Source organism: Bombina bombina, chromosome 2 (assembly GCF_027579735.1).
Source record: "Bombina bombina isolate aBomBom1 chromosome 2, aBomBom1.pri, whole genome shotgun sequence".
Taxonomy (NCBI): Eukaryota; Metazoa; Chordata; class Amphibia; order Anura; family Bombinatoridae; genus Bombina; species Bombina bombina.
The window spans coordinates 1,380,359,731-1,380,374,733 of record NC_069500.1 but is presented as its reverse complement, the minus strand read 5'-3'; the positions used below and the strand labels follow the sequence as shown (position 1 = coordinate 1,380,374,733).

At 39.8% G+C, this 15,003-nt stretch overlaps 1 protein-coding gene across 3 annotated transcripts in view; it reads left to right on the top strand.

The window, feature by feature from the left end:
- The window catches only part of MAVS (mitochondrial antiviral signaling protein), a 243,496-nt gene that overhangs the window by 138,410 nt on the left and 90,083 nt on the right, over positions 1–15,003 (top strand). For all 3 annotated transcript variants that reach the window (XM_053704305.1, XM_053704304.1, XM_053704303.1), the window contains exon 6: positions 8,604–8,762. In XM_053704305.1, the coding sequence (XP_053560280.1) occupies positions 8,604–8,762 (159 nt within the window). The remainder of the gene's footprint in view (positions 1–8,603; positions 8,763–15,003) is intronic.

Below are 15,003 nucleotides of genomic sequence, written 5' to 3'. Positions count from 1 at the left end.
AGCCGCATGTTTCTGGTTCGATGAGCTAATTAAGGCGGTCGATAGTGATTCTCCTCCTTATGAGGAGATTATGGACAGAATCAATGCTCTCAAATTGGCTAATTCTTTCACCCTAGACGCCACTTTGCAATTGGCGAGGTTAGCGGCTAAGAATTCTGGGTTTGCTATTGTGGCGCGCAGAGCGCTTTGGTTAAAATCTTGGTCGGCTGCTGCATCTTCCAAGAACAAGCTACTTAACATTCCTTTCAAGGGGAAAACGCTGTTTGGCCCTGACTTGAAAGAGATTATCTCTGATATCACTGGGGGTAAGGGCCACGCCCTTCCTCAGGATCGGCCTTTCAAGGCAAAAAATAAACCTAATTTTCGTCCCTTTCGTAGAAACGGACCAGCCCAAAGTGCTACGTCCTCTAAGCAAGAGGGTAATACTTCTCAAGCCAAGCCAGCTTGGAGACCAATGCATGGCTGGAACAAGGGGAAGCAGGCCAAGAAACCTGCCACTGCTACCAAGACAGCATGAAATGTTGGCCCCCGATCCGGGATCGGATCTGGTGGGGGGCAGACTCTCTCTCTTCGCTCAGGCTTGGGCAAGGGATGTTCTGGATCCTTGGGCGCTAGAAATAGTCTCCCAAGGTTATCTTCTGGAATTCAAGGGACTTCCCCCGAGGGGGAGATTCCACAGGTCTCAGTTGTCTTCAGACCACATAAAAAGACAGGCATTCTTACATTGTGTAGAAGACCTGTTAAAAATGGGAGTGATTCATCCTGTTCCATTAAGAGAACAAGGGATGGGGTTCTACTCCATTCTGTTCATAGTTCCCAAAAAAGAGGGAACGTTCAGACCAATCTTAGATATCAAGATCTTAAACAAGTTTCTCAAGGTTCCATCGTTCAAGATGGAAACCATTCGAACTATTCTTCCTTCCATCCAGGAAGGTCAATTCATGACCACGGTGGATTTAAAGGATGCGTATCTACATATTCCTATCCACAAGGAACATCATCGGTTCCTAAGGTTCGCATTCCTGGACAAGCATTACCAGTTCGTGGCGCTTCCTTTCGGATTAGCCACTGCTCCAAGGATTTTCACAAAGGTACTAGGGTCCCTTCTAGCTGTGCTAAGACCAAGGGGCATTGCTGTAGTACCTTACTTGGACGACATTCTGATTCAAGCGTCGTCCCTTCCTCAAGCAAAGGCTCACACGGACATTGTCCTGGCCTTTCTCAGATGAACGTGGAAAAGAGTTCTCTATCTCCATCAACAAGGGTTCCCTTCTTGGGAACAATAATAGACTCCTTAGAAATGAGGATTTTTCTGACAGAGGCCAGAAAAACAAAACTTCTAGACTCTTGTCGGATACTTCATTCTGTTCCTCTTCCTTCCATAGCTCAGTGCATGGAAGTAATCGGGTTGATGGTAGCGGCAATGGACATAGTTCCTTTTGCGCGCATTCATCTAAGACCATTACAACTGTGCATGCTCAGTCAGTGGAATGGGGACTATACAGACTTGTCTCCGAAGATACAAGTAAATCAGAGGACCAGAGACTCACTCCGTTGGTGGCTGTCCCTGGACAACCTTAGTCACAAGGGATGACATTCCGCAGACCAGAGTGGGTCATTGTCACGACCGACGCCAGTCTAATGGGCTGGGGCGCGGTCTGGGGATCCCTGAAAGCTCAGGGTCTTTGGTCTCGGGAAGAATCTCTTCTACCGATAAATACTCTGGAACTGAGAGCGATATTCAATGCTCTCAAGGCTTGGCCTCAGCTAGCGAGGGCCAAGTTCATACGGTTTCAATCAGACAACATGACAACTGTTGCGTACATCAACCATCAGGGGGGAACAAGGAGTTCCCTAGCGATGGAAGAAGTGACCAGAATCATTCTATGGGCGGAGTCTCACTCCTGCCACCTGTCTGCTATCCACATCCCAGGAGTGGAATATTGGGAAGCGGATTTTCTGAGTCGTCAGACATTGCATCCGGGGGAGTGGGAACTCCATCCGGAAATCTTTGCCCAAGTCACTCAGCTGTGGGGCATTCCAGACATGGATCTGATGGCCTCTCGTCAGAACTTCAAAGTTCCTTGCTACGGGTCCAGATCCAGGGATCCCAAGGCGGCTCTAGTGGATGCACTAGTAGCACCTTGGACCTTCAAACTAGCTTATGTGTTCCCGCCGTTTCCTCTCATCCCCAGGCTGGTAGCCAGGATCAATCAGGAGAGGGCGTCGGTGATCTTGATAGCTCCTGCGTGGCCACGCAGGACTTGGTATGCAGATCTGGTGAATATGTCATCGGCTCCACCTTGGAAGCTACCTTTGAGACGAGACCTGCTTGTTCAGGGTCCGTTCGAACATCCGAATCTGGTTTCACTCCAGCTGACTGCTTGGAGATTGAACGCTTGATCTTATCGAAGCGAGGATTCTCAGATTCTGTTATCGATACTCTTGTCCAGGCCAGAAAGCCTGTAACTAGAAAGATTTACCACAAAATTTGGAAAAAATATATCTGTTGGTGTGAATCTAAAGGATTCCCTTGGGACAAGGTTAAGATTCCTAAGATTCTATCCTTCCTTCAAGAAGGATTGGAAAAAGGATTATCTGCAAGTTCCCTGAAGGGACAGATTTCTGCCTTGTCTGTGTTACTTCACAAAAAGCTGGCAGCTGTGCCAGATGTTCAAGCCTTTGTTCAGGCTCTGGTTAGAATTAAGCCTGTTTACAAACCTTGGACTCCTCCTTGGAGTCTCAATTTAGTTCTTTCAGTTCTTCAGGGGGTTCCGTTTGAACCCTTTCATTCCGTTGATATTAAGTTATTATCTTGGAAAGTTTTGTTTTTAGTTGCAATTTCTTCTGCTAGAAGAGTTTCAGAATTATCTGCTCTGCAGTGTTCTCCTCCTTATCTGGTGTTCCATGCAGATAAGGTGGTTTTACGTACTAAACCTGGTTTTCTTCCAAAAGTTGTTTCTAACAAAAACATTAACCAGGAGCTTATCGTACCTTCTCTGTGTCCGAAACCAGTTTCAAAGAAGGAACGTTTGTTGCACAATTTGGATGTTGTTCGCGCTCTAAAATTCTATTTAGATGCTACAAAGGATTTTAGACAAACATCTTCCTTGTTTGTTGTTTATTCCGGTAAAAGGAGAGGTCAAAAAGCAACTTCTACCTCTCTCTCTTTTTGGATTAAAAGCATCATCAGATTGACTTACGAGACTGCCGGACGGCAGCCTCCCGAAAGAATCACAGCTCATTCCACTAGGGCTGGGGCTTCCACATGGGCCTTCAAGAACGAGGCTTCTGATGATCAGATATGTGGGGCAGCGACTTGGTCTTCACTGCACACTTTTACCAAATTTTACAAGTTTGATACTTTTGCTTCTTCTGAGGCTATTTTTGGGAGAAAGGTTTTGCAAGCCGTGGTGCCTTCCATTTAGGTGACCTGATTTGCTCCCTCCCTTCATCCGTGTCCTAAAGCTTTGGTATTGGTTCCCACAAGTAAGGATGACGCCGTGGACCGGACACACCTATGTTGGAGAAAACAGAATTTATGTTTACCTGATAAATTACTTTCTCCAACGGTGTGTCCGGTCCACGGCCCGCCCTGGTTTTTTTAATCAGGTCTGATAATTTATTTTCTTTAACTACAGTCACCACGGTACCATATGGTTTCTCCTATGCAAATATTCCTCCTTAACGTCGGTCGAATGACTGGGGTAGGCGGAGCCTAGGAGGGATCATGTGACCAGCTTTGCTGGGCTCTTTGCCATTTCCTGTTGGGGAAGAGAATATCCCACAAGTAAGGATGACGCCGTGGACCGGACACACCGTTGGAGAAAGTAATTTATCAGGTAAACATAAATTCTGTTTTTTTTATTTTTTGTAACTTAGTTCTTTTTTATTTTTTGTACTTTAGCTAGTTTATTTAATTGTATTTATTTGTAGCAATTGTATTTAATTAATTTATTGATAGTGTAGTGTTAGGTTAATTGTAGGTAATTGTAGGTAGTTTATTTAATTAATTTATTGATAGTCTAGTGTTAGGTTTAATTGTAACTTAGGTTAGGATTTCTTTTACAGGTAAATTTGTAATTATTTTAACTATTTTAGCTATTAAATAGTTCTTAACTATTTAATTGATATTGTACCTGGTTAAAATAAATACAAAGTTACCTGTAAAATAAATATTAATCCTAAAATAGCTATAATATAATTATAATTTATATTGTAGCTATATTAGGATTTATTTTACAGGTAAGTATTTAGCTTTAAATAGGAATAATTTATTTAATAAGAGTTAATTAATTTCGTTAGATTAAAATTATATTTAATTTAGGGGGGTGTTAGTGTTAGGGTTAGACTTAGCTTTAGGGGTTAATACATTTATTAGAGTAGCGGTGAGCTCCAGTCGGCAGATTAGGGGTTAATAATTGAAGTTAGGTGTCGGCGATGTTAGGGAGGGCAGATTAGGGGTTAATACTATTTATTATAGGGTTAGTGAGGCGGATTAGGGGTTAATAACTTTATTATAGTAGCGCTCAGGTCCGGTCGGCAGATTAGGGGTTAATAAGTGTAGGCAGGTGGAGGCGACGTTGAGGGGGGCAGATTAGGGGTTAATAAATATAATATAGGGGTCGGCGGTGTTAGGGGCAGCAGATTAGGGGTACATAAGGATAACGTAGGTGGCGGCGCTTTGCAGTCGGCAGATTAGGGGTTAATAAGTGTAGGTAGGTGGAGGAGACGTTGTGGGGGGCAGGTTAGGGGTTAATAAATATAATACAGGGGTCGGCAGTGTTAGGGGCAGCAGATTAGGGGTACATAAGGATAACGTAGGTGGCGGTCGGCAGATTAGGGGTTAAAAATTTTTTTTCGAGTGTCGGCGATGTGGGGGGACCTCGGTTTAGGGGTACATAGGTAGTTTATGGGTGTTAGTGGACTTTAGAGTACAGTAGTTAAGAGCTTTATAAACCGGCGTTAGCCCAGAAAGCTCTTAACTACTGACTTTTTTCCTGCGGCTGGAGTTTTGTCGTTAGATGTCTAACGCTCACTTCAGAAACGACTCTAAATACCAGAGTTAGAAAGATCCCATTGAAAAGATAGGATACGCAATTGACGTAAGGGGATCTGCGGTATGGAAAAGTCGCGGATGAAAAGTGAGCGTTAGACCCTATTTTGAGTGACTCCAAATACCGGCGGTAGCCTAAAACCAGCGTTAGGAGCCTCTAATGCTGGTTTTCACGGCTAACGCCAAACTCCATATCTAGGTCAGTGTTATCTACACTGAACTATCATTCTCTTGTTGTGAAAAGCAATTAAAAAAAGCATGTTATAAGAGGCGTCCTTCAATGGCTTAGAAATTGGCATATGAGTCTACTTAAGTGAAGCTAAACTTTGGTGAATGAAAGCCCGTTTTTTAAAAATACTATTAAAAACAGGGGCACTTTCATTCATCAATATCAAAATAACAAAGCAAATTTGATGATAAAAGTAAATTGGAAAGTTGATTAAAATTACAAGTCCTATCTGAATAATAAAAGTTTAATTTTGACTAGACTGTCTCTTTAAGTAAATAAAAACCTCTAAAAACATTTATGCAATATTCATATTTAATAAAAGTTTTTACTATGCACATAGGGAAGAATGTTCTAAGTATTTATAAATAGATATTCCCATATATATCTGTATACATCTATACCTATATATAATCTAAATCTATGTATATATATATATATATATATATATATATATATATATATATACTGTATATATATATATATATATATATATATATATATATAGGTATAGACAGTGGCGGACAGGTCGCAAGTGCGACTGAGCCCTGGAGGTCCGCAACTCATGGGGGACCCCAGCAGGTGCAAATGGTCACTGTAATTCTGCCTCTGTTGGAGATGCCCAGGAAATCAGGAAGATCCGGGACAGGAGGGGTCCAGGATAACTGTTACTGCACGGAAGTGCACGCATGTTTTTTTTTTTTATATCAGCTGACCTGAGTGTGTGCACTATGGCAAATCGCAGGCTAGTTCAGTGTGGACCTAAGATCCGCTGGAGTGTGAGACGCTGAGTCGTCTTATGGGTGTAGACTCCATAGCCAGACTGCTGCTTACCTGCTTCTCTTACCCAAACAGTCAGTCTTTAGAGTCCTCCTCTGACCTGAACCCCCCATTTTATGCTGAGGAGCAGAGTCTGCTGTGAGTAAAGTAAGTGTGTGCTGTGAGGAGGTTTGTAATGTTTTGAGTTGTGCATATATTTTTACAAAAAATAAAATAAATACACAAACTGATCCCTAGGCTGGAAGATTGGCGTGTGTGTGATATAACTTTGAAGTACATTGCAGGGCTTTTCAGATTCTCTCAGAATGGTACTAGAATAGAAGAGATTCAAGGTAAACCCCTTAGCTACAAAATGATAGTATGGGAAATAGGTTGATGAGATATTTTTCAAGAGATAAAAAGAAGCTAGAGCAGGTCTCACTGCATTCCCTTACAGTTGTTAAATGCAGCTATTTTATCTTATTCCCTCTGTAGCTTGGCACCTTGTATGGTCACACTGGTCTGACACCGTAAAACCAGCCATATGTCCACAAAAACAAATACAGCAAATTGTTAAAGGCATATGAAACCTACATTTATTTCTTTTATGATTTAGAGCATGCAACTTTCTAATTTACTCCTATTATCCATTTTTCTTTGTTCTCTTGGTATCTTTATTTGAAAAAGCAGGAATGTAAGCTTAGGAGCCGGCCCATTTTTGGTTCAGCACCCTGGGTAGCGCTTGCTGAATCAAAAATGGACCGGCTCCTAAGCTTACATTCCTGCTTTTCAAATAAAGATACCAAGAGAAAGAAGAAAAATTGATAATAGGAGTAAAGTAGAAAGTTGATTAAAATTGCATGCTCTATCTAAACCATGATAGAAAAAATTGGGTTTCATATCCCTTTAAAGGGATATAAAAATGAATATTATTCATATGAAAGAGACCCATTTAACCATATTTTTTAATGATAAAATGTAAAATGTCATGATTCATACAGAGCATGCCCTTTTAAGATAATTTGCAGTTTACTTCTATTATCAGATATACTTTGTTCTCTTGGTAAACTTTATTGAAAAGCATGGTGATTTCTAGCTTCACACATAGGTCTCTTGTTATTGGCTCACCAGATGTGCTCAGCTAGCTCCCAGTAGTGCATTGCTGCTTCTGCAACAATGGATACCAAGAGAATTAAGCACCTTTGATAATAGAAGTAAATTGGAAATTTATTTAGAATTGTATGCTCTATATCATGAAAGATTAAATGTCGCTTTAACACATATAACATAAGCCTATCACAGCATAACACTTTACCAGGCACACTCAACTTTGGCAATTATCTGGCATTTTGCTGTTGCACACTTTAAAGGGACACTCAAGTCAAAATTAAACTTTAATGATTCAGATAGAGCAGAGAATTTTAAACAACTTTCCAATTTATTTCCATTAACAAAATGTGCACAGTCTTTTTATATTTACGCTTTTTGAGTCACCAACTCCTACTGAGCATGTGCAAGAATATACTATATGCATTTGTGATTGGCTGATGGCTGTCACATGGTACAGGGGGAATGAAAATAGACATAGCTGAAATGTGTCAGAAATAAATCTACTTCTCTTTTGCAGTTCAGACTTAGGGGTAGATTTATCAAGTGTCGGGCAGACATGATGTATATTTTATTGTGCGAGTTTTTCCACACCTGCTGAGAAGCAAAATATTCATCATTATATGAAAGTAAAACATTGCAAGCAAAGCATTTTTGGAAAACAACTTTTAGTTTGCAGATATAGCTTAATTTTGGAAACACAGCACCTTATTTTATGCATCATTTTCTATGGTGTACGTAATAAATAGCAGCACAGTACAGGACAATTTAACACAATACATTTAAAGGGACATGAAACCCAATTTTTTTCTTTCACAATTCAGAAAGAGCATGTGATTTTAAATAGCTTTCCAATTACTTCTAGTATTTCATTTGCTTCATTCTCTTGCTACCCTTTGCTGAAAGGTTTATCTAGGTAAGCTCAGGAACAGCAAAGAACCTAGGTTCTAGCTGCTGATTGGTGGCTGCATATATATACCGATTGTCATTGACTTACCCATGTGTTCAGTTAGAAACCAGTAGTGCATTGCTGCTCCTTTAACAAATGATACCAATAAAATGAAACACATTTGATAATAGAAGTAAACGAGAAAGTTGTTTATAATTGTATTTACTACATAAATCATGAAAGAACATTTTTGGGTTTCACGTCCCTTTAATAATAACTAATGTTGAGATGGTGGCATGGTGCCCTACACTACAGAAATGCCAGTAGTTTATATAGTGAGAGGCCACAAGGTTTTTGCTGGATTTGAGAGTATTACATTTGATAACCTGCATATAGCACCATGAAACCATAAATTGGAATTTGCAAAACCTAAAGATGAACTGTGCAAAATTAGATATCATGTGGCTAAGAACTGAAAGGAGAAATGAAATAAGGATGTTCCTTTTATTTATGTTGCCTATGACCTAATAATGTGGTGAGATAACAGAATCATTTATTTTTTTAAGGTTGCCAAACCTGTGAAGAATATTTCAGTTCCTTCTGAAGAAGCTCCTTCTACAAGGGATTGTGATGAACCTAGTCCCACTCCATTACAGACTGCAGAAAAACGACCACTGAGCCAAACTCCTAGACATGAATTTAAAGAGGAATTCGAAAATACGCAGGTTTGTTTCTATAATACTTGTACACAGCACACTAAAGGGAGAATGACAAATTTTACTGAAAACCCCATGTGTGCAGCTGAAATGATGTATCTGATAAATGATTGCTTTGCTTTCATTGGCTAGAAATGAATCTTCATAGATGCCCATGAACTCCTAGTACTATGTGTGACTTCCTGTGAGATTCCAGCTACTGTCTAACTGTAGAGGATTTCCAGCCACCTTTATAGTACTCATAAATTAAAATACTTTCTCAAACATATAGGCTTGTGAAATTCTAATCTTGATACTTCTCAAAAATCCTGATTGAGTTCAAAACATGGCACAATAAGCTTCATCCTAAATATAAAATGTGCATCTATTCAATGATGTAGTGTTTCCCATACTTTGTGTTTTTATATCATGACGAGCACCCCTTTTATTTGATTAAAGGGACATGAAACTCAATAGGTTGCTTTCATGATTCAAACGGAACTTGGAAGTTTTAACAGCTTTCTAATGTACTTGTATAATCAAATTTGCTTCATTCTCTTGTTGAAGGAGCAGTAATGCACTACTGGGAGTTGAACACACCTGTTGGGACACCAGCAAGAGGCATATATGTGCAACCACCAATCACCAGTTAGCTAGTAGTGCATTGTTGCTCCTAAACCTTCGCAGGTATGTTTTTCAACAAAGGATTCAAAGAGAACAAAGCAAATTTGATAATAAAAGTAAAATGGAACGTTGTTCTATATGAATCATTAAAGAAAAATGTTGTTTTTTATTACCGTTCATTCTGATTAATTGACCATTACAATTTTAGTCTATTGATGAAATGAGATAGTTTACTTGGGCCTAGATTTAGAGTTGGGCGGTAGCCGTCAAAACCAGTGTTAGAGGCTCCTAACGCTGGTTTTAGGCTACAGCCGGTATTTGGAGTCAGTCAGGAAAGGATCTAACGCTCACTTTGCAGCCGCGACTTTTCCATACCGCAGATCCCCTTACGTCAATTGCGTATCCTATCTTTTCAATGGGATCTTTCTAACGCCGGTATTTAGAGTCGTGTCTGAAGTGAGCGTTAGAATTCTAACGACAAAACTCCAGCCGCAGAAAAAAGTCAGTAGTTAAGAGCTTTCTGGGCTAACACCGGTTTAAAAAGCTCTTAACTACTGTGCTCTAAAGTACACTAACACCCATAAACTACCTATGCACCCCTAAACCGAGGCCCCCCCACATCGCCGCCACTCTATAAAAAATTTTTAACCCCTAATCTGCCGACCGCCACCTACGTTATACTAAGTTACAAAAAATAAAAAAATATTTACAAACATTAGAAAAATATTACAACAATTTTAAACTAATTACACCTACTCTAAGCCCCCTAATGAAATTACAAAGCCCCCCAAAATAAAAAAATGCCCTACCCTATTCTAAATTACAAAAGTTCAAAGCTCTTTTACCTTACCAGCCCTGAACAGGGCCCTTTGCGGGGCATGCCAAGAAATTCAGCTCTTTTGCCTGTAAAAAACACATACAATACCCCCCCCCAACATTACAACCCACCACTCACATACCCCTAATCTAACCCAAACCCCCCTTAAATAAACCTAACACTAAGCCCCTGAAGATCTTCCTACCTTATCTTCACCTCACCGGGTATCACCAATCGGTCCTGGCTCCAAAATCTTCATCCAACCCAAGCGGGGGCTGGCGATCCATAATCCTGCGGCTGAAGAGGTCCAGAAGAGGCTCCAAAGTCTTCATCCTATCCGGGAAGAAGAGGCAATCCAGACCGGCAACCATCTTGATCCAAGCGGCATCTTCTATCTTCATCCGATGAGGAACGGCTCCAGATTGTTCCGATCAGCCAATAGAATGCGAGCTCAATCTGATTGGACTTGATTCTGATTGGCTGATTCCATCAGATTGAGCTCGCATTCTATTGGCTGATCGGAACAATCTGGAGCCGTTCCTCATCGGATGAAGATAGAAGATGCCGCTTGGATCAAGATGGTTGCCGGTCTGCCAATCAGAATTTTCCTACCTTAATTCCGATTGGCTGATAGAATCCTATCAGCCAATCGGAATTCGAGGGACGCCATCTTGGATGACGTCCCTTAAAGGAACCGTCATTCTTCAGTTGGACGTCGTCGGAAGAAGATTGATCCGCGCTGGAGGTCTTCACGATGGAGCCGTTCCTCATCGGATGAAGATAGAAGATGCCGCTTGGATCAAGATGTTTGCTGGTCTGGATCGCCTCTTCTTCCCGGATAGGATGAAGACTTTGGAGCCTCTTCTGGACCTCTTCAGCCGCAGGATTATGGATCGCCAGCCCCCGCTTGGGTTGGATGAAGATTTTGGAGCCAGGACCGATCGGTGATACCCGGTGAGGTGAAGATAAGGTAGGAAGATCTTCAGGGGCTTAGTGTTAGGTTTATTTAAGGGGGGTTTGGGTTAGATTAGGGGTATGTGGGTGGTGGGTTGTAATGTTGGGGGGGGGGTATTGTATGTGTTTTTTTACAGGCAAAAGAGCTGAATTTCTTGGGGCATGCCCCGCAAAGGGCCCTGTTCAGGGCTGGTAAGGTAAAAGAGCTTTGAACTTTTGTAATTTAGAATAGGGTAGGGCATTTTTTTTATTTTGGGGGGCTTTGTAATTTCATTAGGGGGCTTAGAGTAGGTGTAATTAGTTTAAAATTGTTGTAATATTTTTCTAATGTTTGTAAATATGTTTTATTTTTTGTAACTTAGTTCTTTTTTATTTTTTGTACTTTAGCTAGTTTATTTAATTGTAGTTATTTGTAGGTATTGTATTTAATTAATGTATTGATAGTGTAGTGTTAGGTTTAATTGTAGGTATTTTATTTAATTTATTTATTGATAGTGTAGTGTTAGGTTTAATTGTAACTTAGGTTAGGATTTATTTTACAGGTAATTTTGTAATTATTTTAACTATTTTAGCTATTAAATAGTTCTTAACTATTTAATAGCTATTGTACCTGGTTAAAATAAATACAAAGTTACCTGTAAAATAAATATAAATCCTTAAATAGCTATAATATAATTATAATTTATATTGTAGCTATATTAGGGTTTATTTTACAGGTAAGTATTTAGCTTTAAATAGGAATAATTTATTTAATAAGAGTTAATTTATTTTGTTAGATTTAAATTATATTTAATTTAGGGGGTGTTAGGGTTAAAGTTAGACTTAGCTTTAGGGGTTAATAAATTTATTAGAGTAGCGGTGAGCTCCTGTCGGCAGATTAGGGGTTAATACTTGAAGTTAGGTGTCGGCAATGTTAGGGAGGGCAGATTAGGGGTTAATACTATTTATTATAGGGTTATTGAGGCGGGAGTGAGGCGGATTAGGGGTTAATACATTTATTATAGTAGCGCTCAGGTCGGGTCGGCAGATTAGGGGTTAATAAGTGTAGTTAGGTGGAGGCGACGTTGGGGGCGGCAGATTAGGGGTTAATAAATATAATATAGGGGTCGGCTATGTTAGGGCAGCAGATTAGGGGTACATAGGGATAATGTAGGTGGCGGGGGTGTACGGAGCGGCAGATTAGGGGTTAAAAATAATATGCAGGGGTCAGCGATAGCGGAGGCGGCAGATTAGGGGTTAATAAGTGTAAGGTTAGGGGTGTTTAGACTCGGGGTACATGTTAGAGTGTTAGGTGTAGACGTAGGAAGTGTTTCCACATAGAAAACAATGGGGCTGCGTTAGGAGCTGAACGCAGCTTTTTTGCAGGTGTTAGGTTTTTTTCAGCTCAAACAGCCCCATTGTTTTCTATGGGGGAATCATGCACGAGCACGTTTTTGAAGCTGGCCGCGTCCGTAAGCACCGCTGGTATTGAGAGTTGAAGTTGCGGTAAATATGCTATACGCTCCTTTTTTGGAGCCTAACGCAGCCATTCTGTGAACTCTAAATACCAGCGGTATTTAAAAGGTGCGGCCAGAAAAAAGCCAGCGTAGCTAACGCACTCCTTTGGAACTCTAAATCTAGGCGTTGGTTAACTGGACAGCAGCCAAACCTGTTTAAATGTCAGTGTTGCAAGTTCTAGTCCCAACAAAACCAAATCAGCATTTTAAACTTCTGAGGTTGGTACATTTAGCACAGTTGAAAACTGGCAATATTTATTTTTTGCCATTAACCAGTTACATTTGAGGTTGTGTGCACAAGTGCTTTAAGTCACCTGGGGGAGAATGCTCCTATCTAAATAATATTACTGTTATTGTATAAACACTAAGCCTGTGCATTCGGATCAGTCGTTATGATCCGAATGCAGAAGAAGGCATTTATTCTTGTGAAAGTAAAACACACCAAGAGCTGGATTTGCACAGAGTAAATGCGGCTCCGAAAAGAGCTGAATGCCGTGAGTGGCCGCCGCCTTCTGCATTTGGATCATAACGACTGATCTGAATGCACAGATCTAATAAACACTTAGGGCTAGATTATGAGTGGAGAGCAAACGTTTGCACCTAAGGGATAAAGGGTTTATCACAAGGGTTTGCACGTAGGGCTTACTGCTCGTATTATGAGTTGAGAGTAAACGCGATCACTTGAGTGCAACTGCGATTTACACTAGAATGATTACCGGAACTTCAGAGCTTCATCAGAAATACATTACAAAGTATAGTTACACTCATAATAACACCATCTAATAAAAATTATTGAAAAAAAATATTGCACACAAAAGTTTATAAAGGCTCAAAGAGCTTAAAAAAAAAAGGCAGGCAAAGGGCTTTAACATTGAGATATATGCATATGCATGTCTAAATATGGATAGGATATGTATGTATGTATGTGTGTATATGTGTGTGTATGTGTGTGTGTATGTATGTGTGTATGTATGTGTGTATGTACATATGTATTTATATGCGTATATATGTATTTACAGACATATATACTTATATAAATACATTAAAATATATATATAAACTTTTTGTAAGGTGTGCTAAAAAACCATATTGTGTTTGTATATAAATACACATATATATATATAAAGGATAGAAGGAGGCACACTCTGGTCTTTTCAAGTGTACTTTTATTAGAACAAGTGTGACGTTTCGGGGACACACTCCCCTTCCTCAGACTGTGTCCCCCCGAAACATCACACTTGTTGTAATAAAAGTACACTTGAAAAGACCATAGAGTGCCTCCTTCTATCCTTTATATTGAACCGCTGGCACCCTGGCAGTTGACTTCAAAGTGAGAGTGCTCTTTCCTGGACTATATATATATATATTAAGGCTGGGCGATACAGAAAAAAATAAAAATCGCAATTTTGGACCCAAAAAACTACGGATTGCAATTTTTTTAAAATAACTCTTAAACATACAGTCTCACAAAAAATGCATTAAACTGTACAGAATTTTAAAGTACATATTTCTCATTAACCAATACAGGCTGAGAGCATTAAAATACACACAACAAAACTAGTTTAAATAAAATATAAGTGCAAACAGATACCTGACGTGCAAGTAATACGTTTATATAGATGTGTGTATAAATTATATATATATATAGCAAAAGAATATTCCCTGCGCTATAACACTAATGCCAGAATAAAAATAAATCAAAGGTTTATAAATTAAAAACCCACTGTTTCATAAATGCAGTAGATAAAATGCATACATTAAAACACTTCAATCAAAATAAGAGTAAGCATCTAATACAATGTACATGGCATAAATACAATTAAGGTGAGTTAAAACCTCATGGGAACACAATTTTAATGCTTGGCAACAGAAAAACAGAACAATTCAGAGACTTCAAAATAAAAACAAAATGAAAAAACAAGTAGATGTTTTTGCGTCACAGCACACAAATCAGATTTCCAATAGAGGGAGATATGCCCGGATTAATGGTATGGGGTACAGAGCCCCTGTCGCAAAGCACTTACTTCAGATAACCTCAATCCATATGAGGTAAGTAGCCGCTATATCTGGATAGAGCAGTGCTCACTTGAGGCCTCCTATACGAAATCCCACAGATGGCACAAGAATACAGAGGATCCAGTGTATGTGTCGCTCCTGTAGTATGGTGGATCACCTTTCCAAGAAACCCCTCACCTCTCAGAGTGCAGGGGCTATATGCAAATAAAAGTATATCACAAGATAGTGAATTATGTCAGACATCTTGCAACGGTGCCACATCTAATAGATAGTGACAGGGGCTCTGTACCCCATACCATTAATCCGGGCATATCTCCCTCTATTGGAAACCTGATTTCTGTGCTGTGGCGCATAAACATCAGCT